Source organism: Podarcis tiliguerta (genome assembly GCF_965153285.1).
Source record: "Podarcis tiliguerta genome assembly, chromosome: 6".
NCBI lineage: Eukaryota > Metazoa > Chordata > Lepidosauria > Squamata > Lacertidae > Podarcis > Podarcis tiliguerta.
The window spans coordinates 77926462-77941429 of record NC_139539.1 but is presented as its reverse complement, the minus strand read 5'-3'; the positions used below and the strand labels follow the sequence as shown (position 1 = coordinate 77941429).

Here is a 14968-nt window from a genome sequence, read left to right as displayed (position 1 = left end):
AGAGAGAGCTTAAGGGCGCGCGCCTGACTGCGCCGTGCCCCCCTCTCCCCCTATGTGGAAAATGGTTTTCTTTCTAAGAGAAAGAATTCTCAAGAGAAGGATCTGGCTCCGTTATAGTCTAAAAAGGTAGTTGTGTTTGTTCCTCATTCCAAAGGGTCTGCCCACCCCCTGTTAGCCTGGCACATTATATATAATATATATATATAATATAAAGGAATCATATTTGCACCTGATGACCTATTAAAAAGCAAAATTCGTTAATAAAAACATTAAAAATAATAATAATAAGCATCTCGCGCTGTAATAAATGTCACAGGTGCTGCAAGAATCGTTTTCATTTGATACTATGGGGTAGGAAGGAGTGAAAGGTGTAGTTTCAACTGTGACCCGTGGAAGGCCACACTCCCAGTTTGTAATCTGGGGCGTGAAAATCGACACAAGCACTTTGGATCAATAGAGCCAGTGTGGTGTAGTGGTTAAGAGCGGTAGTCTCGTAATCTGGGGAACCGGGTTCTTGTCTCCGCTCCTCCACATGCAGCTGCTGGGTGACCTTGGGCCAGTCACACTTCTCTGAAGTCTCTCAGCCCCACTCACCTCACAGAGTGTTTGTTGTGGGGGAGGAAGGGAAAGGAGAATGTTAGCCGCTTTGAGACTCCTTAAAGGGAGTGAAAGGCGGGATATCAAATCCAAACTCTTCTTCTTCTTCTTCTTATAAACGGGGAAAGATCATGCCTTTCCCCAAGCATGCAAAACCCCTTATAGAGCCATATTCCTAGGCAAGAGGTGATGCATGACCCTCCAACCCTTCAATTTTATGTAAACGTATGTAAGTGCAACGATGCTTCCTATGCCTTCCAACATTTCTCTGATGAAAATAGGGATGCCCTAAGGAAAAGCGGAACATTCTGGGATCAAATCAGAAACCAGGATGGCTTCTGTAAATCCAGGACTCTCAGATTCAGCTACACTCCTCAATTATATTGTTATAACTGCATTATAAAAATGTGACACCAGAGGGTGCTGTAGAGCAGTGATCTGTTGCCAATGGGATTTTGCAGTCAGAGCTTTTACAGTGTTCTCTATAACTTTTTAAAAATCAGTATAGATCCAGCCTTGGAGAGGGTCTGGCTTCCCTTGTCAAATGCATTTTATGTTTTACTTCTCTTGACACTAAGATCAATGGGCATTTATTTGCCCCCCCATTTTCAGTACGTAAAATTTGTTCCTAAACCTTGACATGATCTCTTTTTTCTAACTTGGGACAGGGCAGAGCCCAGGGGACTTGGAAGAGAAGCAACCTGAGCAGTTAGTGCCCATGGTGCTCTTTCAGAATTCCTAACCAGCTCACGGCTCCCAAAAGGTTGACAGTCCCTGCTGCAGATATAAAAAAGTAAGCACAACATTCTTAAAACATTCTCATTTTTCGCAGGTATTTTTTTAGTAGATCCAAGAGCAGAACATGGTTGGTTGGTTGGTTTTAAACATTTATATTCTGCTTTCCAGGTTCATTGGTTGGTTGGTTGACATCTGTCGGGAGGCATTTGGGGGTGAAGTCAAATTGTTTGAAGGTTACAGTACCTGCTGTGGCTGTAGAGACTGATACTGCACAGCCATGTTTTGGTGCAGCTGGGGCAATGAAGGTTATCCAGTTGTGCTGATGCAGATGCACCATGGTGTTTCTTCTCTCTGCTGTCCAGTCCCCAAAGTCATTTCAAAGTGTAATCATCATCATCATCATCATCATAATTCTATTTATACCCCACCCATCTGACTGGGCCCAGCCACTCTGGGCAACATCCAACACACATAATAATAATAATAATAATAATAATAATGCATCAAATATTAATAGTAACAATCAGATCCTGTATAAAAAGTCACAAAACCTTATATCAAATAAAGCAATATTCAATAATCCATTAGGATGCAATAGTAAACAGTAAAATTAAACAGCAAATAATAACTAAGCAGTTTACACTTATCAGTTACAATAAAGAATCACTAATCTGTAATCAATAAAAAATAACAGCAAATCACAATGCATAAAATACCACAAAACATACAAAACCATGTCGAAGGATCAAATGGAGAAACATGGACGCATAACTTATAAAATTATTTTTAAGAACTCCTCTCTTCCCAGCTGCTTCTGCTGTTTTCAAAGTCTTGGTCTGGGAAAGGCTCCCAGGGCTGGAGGGTGGGGCAAGACAGGTGGGAAAGCCATTGCCTGCAGTCTCTCCCCCCTCAGTTCTTCCTCTGGAGCAGAGCAGGTATTTTATAAAGGCTCCCAGGGTAGCAAGGGAGACATTGTAAGAATCTTCTAGCCCATACTAAAATTGCCCTCTGCTGAAATCTGAAATGGCACTCCTACTGTTTGCCAGATTTCTCGTGGCTATTGAACAAAAGGGTTCATTCAGAAAGTATGTCACACACTTAGGGGGAGGGAGTAACAAGACTGTGACATTTTGTGACAAGGAAAGGGAGAGGGAGGCATATTGCTTGACATTTGATTGTGCGTTCACATCTTTGCTCCTTCTCCAGTACAACTGTTTACTGCATGGGTAGGCAAACTAAGGCCCTGGGGGCTGGATCCTGCCCAATCACCTTCTAAATCCGGTCCGCCGACGGTCCGGGAATCAGCGTGTTTTTACATGAGTAGAATGTGTGCTTTTATTTTAAATTCATCTCTGGGTTATTTGTGGGGCATAGGAATTCATTCTTTTTTCCTTTTTCTTTTCAAAATATAGTCTGCCCCTCCACAAGGTCTGAGGGACAGTGGACCGGCCACCTGCTGAAAAAGTTTGCTGACCCCTGGTTTACTGCATTGCTATGCTGTGCCAGCCAGTAAGCGCATGTCTTTTTATATGTGAAATCAGCTACTTAGGAGACCATAAATATTTCCCATCGAAAGAGGGAATGAGAGTTAAGCATACTGTACATTCAAGTGGGAAATCGGGAGGTGTAACAGTATTATAGTACAAATCTATGCATATCTATTCAAAAGTACGCCCTATTGAATTCATTTGGACTGCAAGGGGAACATGTAGAGGATTCCAGGCTAAGGAACTGAAGCCATTTCTGGTTAAGAACTTGGATCAATTCTTTTATCAGTCAATAAAATTATGTGTCGCAGACAGAAGCAGTGGAGCGTAGCATTTGCCTCACTATTCAGCTGTCATAAATAATTGTATTTGATTAAACAAAATAGGCAAGAATGCTTAACTGGAGTCAATCAATAATCCAGCTTTTATAGGCTAGCTGTGGCTAGAGGAGGAGCTACAAACTTGGAATGCTTTCACTGCCTCCAAGACTTACTGATTATTTTGGATGGAAAGGTTATTTTTTTGCTAACTTCTGTCTGGTAATCTCATTATATCTGTAAGTGAACTGGGAATTAGAAGTCCAGCTTGAAGAATGATTGGCAGAAGATGTAAACATTTTATATTTTCTGGATTAATTTTCATCAACATTAAAATGGTAAGTCCAAACAGTTTATCTCTTAAGCATTTTCAGAAATAACTTGCTGCCTATTGAATTAATAAATTTAAATTTATTCTCAATATTAAAAAAAAATACTCCTGTTTTTGAATGGTTTTGCTCTGGCTATGTGCAGCTTGAGTCAAAACATGTTAATTGTAATATCTTGCCAATAAATTACTTAATTATTTATTTTCTATGTATTATTTGGTGCAAACCTCTTGTAAGACCATGCAACAGGAAAACACATCTTTATTGCCATTTCAAAACTCAGGCAGTTTCAATCCACAAACAGTTTGAAAGGTATATTGCAATTGGCTAAAAGTTTGTTTAATCTGTGATGCTGGTAATAATGATTAATTTGTAACTCTGAAATCTCTTCTTGCTGTTAGAACCCTGGATGGAAAGCAGAGTTATGAGACCTTAGTACATTTATTTGGTGGCTATTTATTTAGGAAGCTGAGTAAGACAATTGGTCTATATTATCTATATTATCTTTGCTAAGTGGCAATGGCTCTCACCTGGGATGTTCACAGCCCTACCTTCAAATGCCAGGAGTTGAAACTGGGAGCTTCTGCATGCAAAGCATTGAGCCATGGCCCTTCCCATACTTCCTAGTAGGTTTTCTCTTGTGGCTTTCCATTCAGCTTGTCAGAAGTAAATTTGATCAGGTAGTTTGCTCCACTGAATCCTGACTCTCAGATTTTCAGCTAGTGCACCTTAGAACCAGTGGCCTCCAGTGCACATTGCATTCCTTTTCTCATCAAAATACACATCTTCTTGCCAGAGATGGGAATTTAGATAGGCAGCTACATCAGCAATATGAGATGGAAGTTTTCCTGTGCATGAGGTTTTCTCCTATCAGATTTCTTAGATTATGGGGTCGAAACTTTACGTCCAGTTAATGTGTTTGAGATTAGAATGCCTGTCTATCCACAACTGGAAACTTTCCCTTTCTGGATCAATAGGCAGATTCAGGAGAGAAAGTTGAATTCATAATGTGATCTGCACACCAGTGTCAAATCTCATCAATAGCTTTGTAGAAGGCGTGGATTTAACAAGCCAGAATAAAATAATATATTATTGTGATTATTCTTTGTACTTGTTTTGCTCAAGAAAATAATGGACTGTAATGCTGCAATCCTAAACTCTAGGTGGTAAACCCCATTGAACATACTAGGACTTACTTACCAGTAAACTGCTTAGAAATCTGCTGTTAAGGGGGGCAGGGAAATCTGAAAAGAGTTTTTCTCTGTGTTACTAATTTTCTACCATCTTTTACAGATTCCTTCAGCGAACACAGGTAAAATCTGACAGGTATTTTTCTCTTGCCATTATTCTTTTTAGTGGGCCCCAGGAGAAAATTAAAGCCCATGTTTGGTAGACATCTTATTGTGCAACACAATGCAACAGTAAGGAAGTCCCGCTGAGTTCAGTAGGGCTTGCTCCAAGGTATTGGATAGCAGTCAGGCGTAGTAATCCAAACTCAGGAAGAAACAGAGTTGGGTGGCTCCATTATTGCATCTGAAGCCCTGTGGGCTAGGACAGACAGTGGGGCAGAGGGATTCAAGAATCTGGCCAGTTGGGTTTACACAACTTTTAAAATCCAGCAGGTTTTTGAACCCGGCAGATTTGAAGCCACTAATACCCCCACCCCCAAAACATCCCATTTTGGGTCTCCCCATATTCTGCTACTAGTAAAACTACCGTGATGAAGATGGCTGGGCAAAGTTTGGAGTGGAGTTCCCCCACCACCACCAGTGGTATTTGACAGAAATATACCTGCACACCATCCTAAACCTTGTTCTCCTGCCCAGTCATGAAATGGGGGTTTGGATTATGCTCTTACGGTTTAATAAATATTGTTCCTTTTCTAATAAATATATATAAATTTATTAGCATAACTACCTAGTGTAAGTAGTCAATAGGTACAGATCACATGGTTAGGATCATGCTGTGAGTTAGTAAAACAGTGGCCATAATCCTAAAGACAAGGGGCGAGGGTGGGAGTGCTATTAAAGGGCTAGAAATTGTGCAAAACCAATTTCCCAAGAGACTGTTTTCCTTACCCAAGGGAACAGCAGCCTCACTCTTAAGCACGGAAGCTGGATGGCCAGCGTTAACTGCAATAACTGATTGCACTATATTTAATGACTTGTAAAGACTGTCCATGCCTTGCAAGTGCTTGCCAGCCCTGTGCAATGAGGAATTGGAAAACAGCCAATGGTGGAAATCTGACACCCGACATTATTAGAACTCTTATAATTTCCATAAACTAGAGATTATATCCATGGACAAATGCCAGTTAAGGGATTGGTGCCACTGGACAGAATCACGACGTGATCTGCAAGCAATCAAATCCTCCAAATGCTCTCGTTTGTTCCCCCTTCTAATAACAGTCCATTTTAGAGTCAGTTACTTGTCGAATCTCCAGCCAGCCTCACTTAGATTCGCTTTTACTGAGCTGCATTTTCAAGCTATACCCTCCGCTGACCTAGACAGATGATATAAACAGGATACCATAGGAAGGCGGATTCTGTATATGTGGGCAACTGCAGGTGGAAGACATCTTGCACTATTTACTATATTGCCCACTATACATTGGACCCAGGAGATGACTTTTCACCTTACCGTCCGTACAGGAAAGATGTCTCTCCCCAGCAGATAAGATCCTATGGCTTCTTAGTGATGTAAACACTTGAGTGACTCATAAAGTCACCCTTTTTGCTTTGGGAGCCAAAAAGATCAAAAAGAAGACCCTGGACAATATAGCAGTGAACTGTAAGGGAGATGCAGAGATCTAAACAGAGATCATTATTTGTGGTGTGACAACCCTTTTGCTTGTACTTATTTTTGATTCAGATTTGTCACGGCCAATGGCTAGTACAATAAAGTTACTTGGATTGGACTTAAAGTGTGTAGGTTGCATTAGGTTCCAAAACAATAAACATTTGCACGTGAAGCTAGTAATTACAAACCCATGAATTAACAGGAATAACTACACAACAAATGGCTTTTAGTTTTATACCAGTTTAACTTCCAGGGCTTTCCTTATTTATTTTTTTAAAAAATCCAGGAAACTTGTAGTTGTGTTAGAAATACCTAACTTCCTTACAAAACTATTGGCTCCCAAAATTCCATGGGTGTAGGGAATGACTAATAAATTTACTTCTGGTGTTGATATTTTCCCCAGCTTTCTAGATTGTAGCCTATGGGTGACAGCCAACTAAATCACAGAGCAGATCACTGAAATCAGTGGTTTAAAAGCCCTTTGATTTCAGTGAGTCTACTCTTGAGTATGATTTTAATTGGACAACTCCCAGTGACTATTGCGTTTCAAGGTAAGGAGACTGACTGTTCATGTGTATACTTTGCAGGTTTCACTGTATCCGTTTACGATGTGACGTCAAGAAGTGTTTATCTCCAATGGCCCAAATTCCCCGGAGCCTTTTCATATAGAGCCATGGCAACCCCTCTGAACACAGTGGGACACTCCTCGTCAGCCCGTTTCAGTGATGTCACACTTGTAGGTGCTCTTGCATCTCTAGCTCCCAACACAATCCACACTGTGAAAGTGGACGCCATAGACAAGAATGGAGTTATACTGGCTGAGGCTCAGACTATGCAGTTAACAGGTTAGTATGAGATGGTTTAAAACAGAGTTGGGGAGCCTCAGGCCTAGGGGCCTCTCTATCTGGCTTTTGGCCTCTCCATAGGCCACAACCTGTCCTGAGGTCACACCATGACTAGCTCACCGATGAGGCGATCGCCTTGTGTGGCAGGATCCACAGGGATAGCAGTTCTGGCCTCTAAAGAATGCATTTCTGGCTGCAGTCCAGATCTGCCTCCTCCTCAGGAGTCCGAGACCCATGCTGCCTCTATAGCAATCTATAACAATAAGAGAAGCTGATGGTCTCCTCCTGCCCTTGGGGAGCAAATGACTGGGTCTGTCCTCTGGGGTCTCCTGTGGGGCTGGACCCTCCTAGCACAGTTCAGAGTGTGCTTCTTTCCCTCATCCCGCAACAGCCATTGGGTAAGGTTGATTTGATTCCCCCCTCCTTGTTCCCAATGTAGAACTTTGTATGCGGGTGGTGCTGTGGTCTAAACCACTGTGCCTCTTGGGCTTGCCGATCAGAAGGTTGGCGGGTTGAATCCCTGAGATGGAGTGAGCTCCTGTTGCTCTTTCCCAGCTCCTGCCAACCTAGCAGTTTGAAACCACAATAGTGCAAGTAGATAAATAGGTACCGCTGTGGCGGGAAGGTAAACAGAGTTTCTGTGTGCTCTGGTTTCTGTCACAGTGTCCTGTTATGCCAGAAGTGGTTTAGTCATGCTAGCCACATGACCCAGAAAGCTGTCTGCGGATAAATGCTGGCTCCCTTGGCCTGCAAGCGAGATGAGCGCTGCAACCCCATAGTCGCCTTTGACTGGACTTAACCATCCAGGGGACCTTTACTTTTACCTTTTACCTTTTAATGTAGAACTTACTCACCCCCTTGGTCTTGATGAATATATTTCCCCTTTGTTCCTGATGTAGAACTTTACTTACCCCTCCTTCCCTGGCATGGGGGCCTCACAATTTTGTGGCTCACCTCAGGTGCCAAAATGTGTCAGGCTGGCCTTCCTTTGCTATCCCTGTTCTACTGCCTTTTTGCTGGCCAGGAAAGAGGGTGGGGTGGGTTGTGTATATGTGTGTGTGTAAACCTCTGGCTTTTGCATGCCTCAAATATAGCCTACAGTACAAAGGTAAGTCACGTCCATTACTCTACCCATTTTTGCTTCTGCACCTGCCTGCTCCTAACATGTGCAGCTTGTAAAGCTGCTCGCAAGATAAAGTGGTCTTCCCTGCTGAAAAATGTTTCCCACTCCTGGTTTTAATAGAGTTGGTTTACGTATTCATCAATAGTCCCAATAAAAGCTACCAGGGTTTTTCAGTCTTATATTATTATATTCTACTGAATCTTTAACAGAAAAAATATAAATGCTGCTGTTCTGAATATAGTCAAGTTGCATAAGGCTGAAATCATATATAACAACCATAGAACTCTATGGGATGTATTTCTAGGTATGCATGCACAGGACCATGCTAAAAATCCTATCAAAGTCAGTGAGACATAAGCAGCCTAACTATGAGCAGGACTGCACCAATGGCACTGTGAAACTTTGCCAGATGTGGGCATTTGATTACAAATCCCTTTTGCACCAGGCTGGGGGAGGGAGTTTGGATTGCACAGAGGTGTTGCTCTGCCTAGTCTTGCAAGTCTCTGCCTACAGAGTGAGGCTGGTGTCATTCCACTGGTACAGAGACCCTTTTCTGCCCAGTGAATGGACTAGTGGAAGGTCCCAAAATGGGTTGGAGAGAGGGAGCGACTGAGGCAGTCAGATATCCATTGGATTCCATGATGGCTCCACTGCTTTCATGTGGTGGCATCAGGCCTGATAGGGTTCTGATCAGTGTGCCAACATCTGAGAAATGGATAGCAATGCTTCTTTATTAATTTTTTTTAAAGAATGCTTTGCATACTTACACATGGTGGGAAAGGGAGACATATCTGACCAGCTGGCTGAATAGCACTGAATGAAAGAATGTCTTGGCTTAGTACAATGGAAATATTGTTCTTTAAGAGCTTGTTGTGCTTGCAGAAGAACAGCTCCTGTAATATTGCCAAACTCTCTGAAAACCTATTTTTATTTGTTATGAAATTGCTGGCTGTGTTTCAAAACACAAGCTTACATTTTAGATGCCTTTTAATTTAATTTTATTTAATGTTATTTCTTAATTTAGTTAAACAGAGTATAAATCACTTACAGCCATGTCATAGGTTCTTACTCCTCCTGTTTTGTTTTTAAAGCTCTACTGCAGTACTTCCAGACTGCTTATATTGAATAATTTTTATCTGAATTAAAAATGGGGATACTTCAGTAATTTACTTCACTCTTACACTTGGATAGGTTTAGTTCTACATTGTGTAAAAGGTCCCACTTCCAATGTTACTGCATGAAGCACTGTTCTTACAGGGACACAAGCAAATTACCCAGGCCCAGATCAGACTATTTGTCCATGTAGCCCATAATACTTTGACTGACAGTAGCTCTCCAAAGGCTCTTGTAGAGGTCTTTCCTACTATCTGCTGCCTGATTCTTTTTGACTGGGCCTGCCAGGGATTGAACCTGAGATGTTTTGCATGCAAAGCATGCATTCTACTGTGTCCCTCTTCTGTGGCTCCACATTGCAGAGGTCATTCCTGATCAGCAAGCTGTCCTCAGGTAAGCTCTTTCTTACTGAGGTTGTCACTGAGGACCTCCTGAGTGGCTTCCAATAATTTCCCAGAACCCAGTTTGAAAACTACTGATGGGTGTAATCTGTTTTAACTATGGATCTGTACATTTCCCAGCCTTCTGGGCTCCAAAGGGGCTAAAGCATATTCCATTGGAGTGCAGTACAGATGTGACTCCCATCTTCATCCCTGGAACTGCCCAATGACTTTGTTCAATCCAAATGAATAAATCATTCAGCGATGTACCAGATGCTGCTGTGCCAATGGCCAATACAGTCATACTTGTACAATGGCTCTGTGCCATAAGTTGCAGAGTGCCAAAACCTCTGGCTAAATGATGTGTGTGAGTTAGGAACCCTTAGCATGCCTGCAGGTCCTAGCAATGTTTTATTCTATACAGCTCAAGTGCTTTTCCTGTGCTCACCAGGACAAAGAGGAATGCATTTTTTAAGGCACACATTGCCTGTCTTGTTCTCGCACTAGAGACTGATACTTTGGGAATAAACAGTCACATTCAGCTATGCAAAGTCATGCCCTTGCATGTCAACATGTTATTCCTCTTCTTTTATTTTGTTTTAAGCTCCTGAGATTCCGACTATTGAACAAGCTTATTCAAAATTGAGTAACAGTATCACAGTGGAATGGGCATCTGTCGCGGGGGCTTCAAGTTACCTGCTGACAGCACAGGATGGAGAATCATTCATTGAAACAGTAGTCACAAACTCACCAGGCACTGTGACTGGGCTGAAGGCTGCTACACTGTATAAAATCACAATCCGATCTATAAACACTGGAGGAAGAAGCCAGCCTTCACCTTCTAAGAAAGCAAAGACAGGTATCTTTTCATCTCATTTAGACACCGCATATGTTAGGTATTAAGGATACATTCGCAACCGAGTTGTTTCACATCCTTCCTCGTTCATTTTAATCTGACTTCTTGATTTAGGTTTGGAAGGAAAACTACACTAATAACCTTGACTAACTCTCTGTTTCTTGGAATCAACAGGGAGAATACCTCCTTTTTATCTTTCTAGGTCCCTCATTGGCTTTTGACGCAGGGTCATTACCATGCAAGAAAGAGCCTTTACAGTGGTGGCCCCCCATTTTTGGAATGCTCTCTCCAAGGAAGCACACTTGGTACCTTCACTGTCAGTTTTTATGCACCAAGCTAATACAGTGGTACCTCGGGTTACATACACTTCAGATTACATATGCTTCAGGTTACAGACTCCGCTAACCCAGAAATAGTGCTTCAGGTTAAGAACTTTGCTTCAGGATAAGAACAGAAATTGTGCTCCGGCGGCGCGGCAGCAGCAGGAGGCCCCATTACCTAAAGTGGTGCTTCAGGTTAAGAACAGTTTCAGGTTAAGAACGGACCTCTGGAATGAATTAAGTACTTAACCCGAGGTACCACTGTATATATATTTATTATACAGGTCTTTGCGAATTAAGTGACCCTCTACTGTGCTTCTCATATTTTAGTAGGCAGGCTGGGACTTTTCATTATTGTATTGTTAGATGAGGTTTTTAACAATTTTGTATTGGATTTAAATTGTCTGCATTTTAATTGATCTTATCTGTATTCTATCTTCTGAAGTTGCTTTGAAACTTTGTTTGTAAAAACCAGTGGATGCAGGTAAACAACAAAAACAACCTTGCTGGTTCCTCTTCAAAATCTTGGCATCTAAGGAGCATGAAACTGTTTCTGTTCTACTGTTTCCCTAGGCCTTTCCAGACAGTGGAGCTTGGTGAATATTATTTAACACTTAGGCACTTGCCCCACCCTATCCTGCTTTGAGCTTTTTAGAAGTCTTTTCTATTGTCTGTGTTGTTCAATTAATAGCCATATGACACTGGAAGAGATTATCTGAATCATCTGAATGTATTTTCCCTATACAGTGGTACCTCGGGTTGCATACGCTTCAGGTTACATAAGCTTCAGGTTACAGACTCCGCTAACCCAGAAATAATGCTTCAGGTTAAGAACTTTGCTTCAGGATAAGAACAGCAATCGTGCTCCGGCGGCGCAGCAGCAGCAGGAGGCCCCATTAGCTAAAGTGGTGCTTCAGGTTAAGAACAGTTTCAGGTTAAGAACGGACCTCCAGAATGAATTAAGTACTTAACCCGAGATACCACTGTATGGACCCTCCTCATGATCTATTTTTGTCTGACGGGGAGGCAGCAGCAATTAAAGTATTGGACCATCCCTGCCATTCATTTTACAAGGAATGTTTACTGAACTGTGGTTATTTGTATGTTTGCTTCACAATTGATAGGTGTATACCATGCATTTATTTTGTACTCGACTGTGCATACCTGAGTACAAATCATCAACTGGGAAACATCTCTAATGATGCAAACATAGATTGATATATTGTCCACATCTGCACAGGTACAAAATCCTACTAAACCTAACGTATCTTTTTGCTTATTCACAGTGCTCGCTGCACCAATCCTGACAGCAAGTTCCCAAAGTTATAACAACATTGTTGTGAGTTGGAGAGCTGTATACATGGCTGTTGGATTCTTTGTGTCTATCATGAGATCTGATGGTTTGGGGAGCATGTTGAAAGAAAACACCACAAACAACTCCCTGATATTTTCCAGTCTAGACCCAGGAACTCTCTATACTATCAAGGCACATGCTTGGGATGCTAATGGGATACCTGGAGATGACTTCACCTACAACCAAAGAACAAGTAAGAGGAAGCTGGAAAGCCAAGCCAGCAGTTGCTGTCAAGGAGGAGTCAGATAAATGTGACAATCAGTAAAGAAAGGTTTACACCTATGGCACTACTCATGGACTTAAAACAAAAGGGGAAAGAGTTTGAATGCCTATTTAGTTTCAAATGTAACCACTTAAATTTGTCCTGGCCATTGGAAACAGTGGGTTTTATCCAATGACGTCATTGCATGAGTGGAATGCCTCTCCTCCCGCTGCAAGCCCCTGCACCCCTCCCATATCTGCTCTGGTGGTTTCCCCAACCCTCTGGAGCAGATTTGCGAGGGCTGCAGGCAGTGCATGGGGGAGAAAAAGGAGAAGTTCCACTGTATGAGCATTCTGCTAGTATGGGGATTTCATTGGATTCGACCTAATAAAAGAGCAGTTACATATATTCCCTGTGCTTTATTAAAGTAAAGCATAAAACCATGCACATAAAATCAGCACCAGAAATCCAGATACATATACCGTATTTTTTGCTCCATAATACTCACTTTTTTCCTCCTAGAAAGTAAGGGGAAATGTCTGTGCGTGTTATGGAGCGAATGCCTGCGGGTGGCGGGGGGGATCTGCAGTCGTGAGCAGAGGATCCATGGTTCCCCTTCCTTCCCTCCTCCGTGGTTACAAAGCATGGATCCACATGGATCCTCAGGATTTTTGCATTGGGCTACTCCAAACTCACTGTCAGATCACATGTCTGTGGCCACAGCACGAACCACAAAAATCATATATCCACTATTTCGTTTATAATATTTTTTTTCTTGTTTTCCTCCTCTAAAAACTACGTGCGTGTTATGGTCTGGTGCGTGTTATAGAGCGAAAAATACGGTATACCATTTGTGCCTGAAATACCATTCAGCCTTATTTTTATTCGAGAGATTTGTTTTGTTTTTTTGTTTTGTTTTAGGGCCTCACGCACCAGGAGATGTTCAAGTAGTTTTTGACAGTGGAGCGTTGAGAGCTGCTGTTTCGTTCACGCTAGCAGAAGGTGCTTCCAGTTACCTCATTGCAGCCCACAGCGGCACCTCCAAAGTAAACTGCAGTACAATCTCCAGTTCCTGCACTATTCCATCCCTTGAGTGTGGGGTAGAGTATTCCCTGTCTGTTGTAGCAAGCAATGAGGCTGGTTCCAGCACACCTACAGAGGCTGTGACTTTCAGGACTGGTAGGTGATCTTTAGCAGCTCATATGCACTGTTCATGGTGTATGGAGGAGTGTATGCTTTGAAGAATACCACAAGCTTCATACAATTACCAGTGGATGATAGGTGTCAGGGAAAAGAGATAATAGTTTCTGCTTTTTTTTTTTTTTTAAGGAAAATAATTGTGTAGGGGAAAAAGACAAGTAAATGGTGCGTGATAGATGTTTTTTAAAAAATGAGTTTAGTAGAGGAAATTGATTTTGAGAAACTTTTCACCATTTGTCTTGTCTAAGGAACAGAAAAAACAAATGTGGAGGGGGAAAGCATTGTTCAGTAGACATTCGCCATTATAACTTATTGTAATTTATTATTTCAGTGACTGTGTTTCAGGAAAGGGGAACCTTTGGTCCTCCAGATGTTGCCATGTGGTCCCAGTCCCCTGCTGTATATATAATTGAATATCGGATGCTGGGGACAAACAACAGAGGGAGGGCTATTGTCTTTATGTCTTGCTGTTGGGACTTTGAGAGGCATCTAGCTGGCTACTGTTGGAAATAGTGTGCAGGGCTAGACAGACACTTTGTCTTTATCCTATGTTCATAGAAGTGAAGGAGATTATTTGAAGTCTGCAAACAGGAAGCAAATCAGGAACCACTTTTGCTGGGTTCATTTGCATGACAGTTTTGAAATGGCTCAGATGTTCACGCTTTCAGTGTATTTCTGAATCTTGCAGTCTCTATGTATGTCTGAGTCTTCAAGCCTGTCTGCACCCTTTCCCTTTTCTGATCATTTTCGTACCAGAAGGTGATTGCAAGATCAATATGTGCAAACAAACCACACAGCAATGTTCAAAAGGTGGGTGCGGAATAAAAGGTACAAACTCCACCTACTTTTCCACCTTTCAGGTGTTGAGACAGGCTTAGCACACAAATCCGTTTCTCAATACGCAGCCCAGATTTTTGGTATGTGTGTGTAGATGATTCCCTCCTAACACACAAAATACCCAGCAATGTTGCTGCTGCTTAATGAAATGGTCCTAAATTGAAAAATGCATGCTAAATTATAAAGGCAGGCTTGTGATAGATGCCTCTGCTTCTGGGTTAGTGCTGCTGCTTTTGCTCATAAGTGCAATTACTAATATCCCTGGAAAGGGCAGGTATCTTATCCTTCAAAAGCTTCTACTGATAATTACATCTGCTGTGCAAATTGCACAGCATGGATTGATCTTTGCAGTCACTATAATTAGCTGTATGTGCTCTGGGGCACAGCAAGAGCTGAAACCTTCAGCACATGTGGACTTATTAGATCAGATGTTCTACAAAAGCATATCCAATCCATTGGTTATGCACCAGT

General features: G+C 42.0%; 1 protein-coding gene across 5 annotated transcripts in view; it reads left to right on the top strand.

Moving 5' to 3' along the window:
- Nucleotides 1-36: 36 nt before the first annotated feature.
- Nucleotides 37-14968, top strand: part of FNDC7 (fibronectin type III domain containing 7) — a 24647-nt gene continuing 9715 nt past the window's right edge. Inside the window, exons 1-9 of one of the 5 annotated variants that reach the window (XM_083445172.1) lie at nt 37-126; nt 2748-2844; nt 3254-3477; nt 4762-4794; nt 6120-6258; nt 6855-7112; nt 10333-10587; nt 12191-12451; nt 13382-13639. In XM_083445172.1, the coding sequence (XP_083301298.1) occupies nt 6941-7112; nt 10333-10587; nt 12191-12451; nt 13382-13639 (946 nt within the window). In that variant the 5' untranslated portion in view covers nt 37-126; nt 2748-2844; nt 3254-3477; ... (1 more) ...; nt 6120-6258; nt 6855-6940. The remainder of the gene's footprint in view (nt 127-2747; nt 2845-3253; nt 3478-4761; nt 4795-6119; nt 6259-6854; nt 7113-10332; nt 10588-12190; nt 12452-13381; nt 13640-14968) is intronic. The other 4 variants (XM_083445168.1, XM_083445170.1, XM_083445169.1 and 1 more) reach the window with 4 other exon arrangements.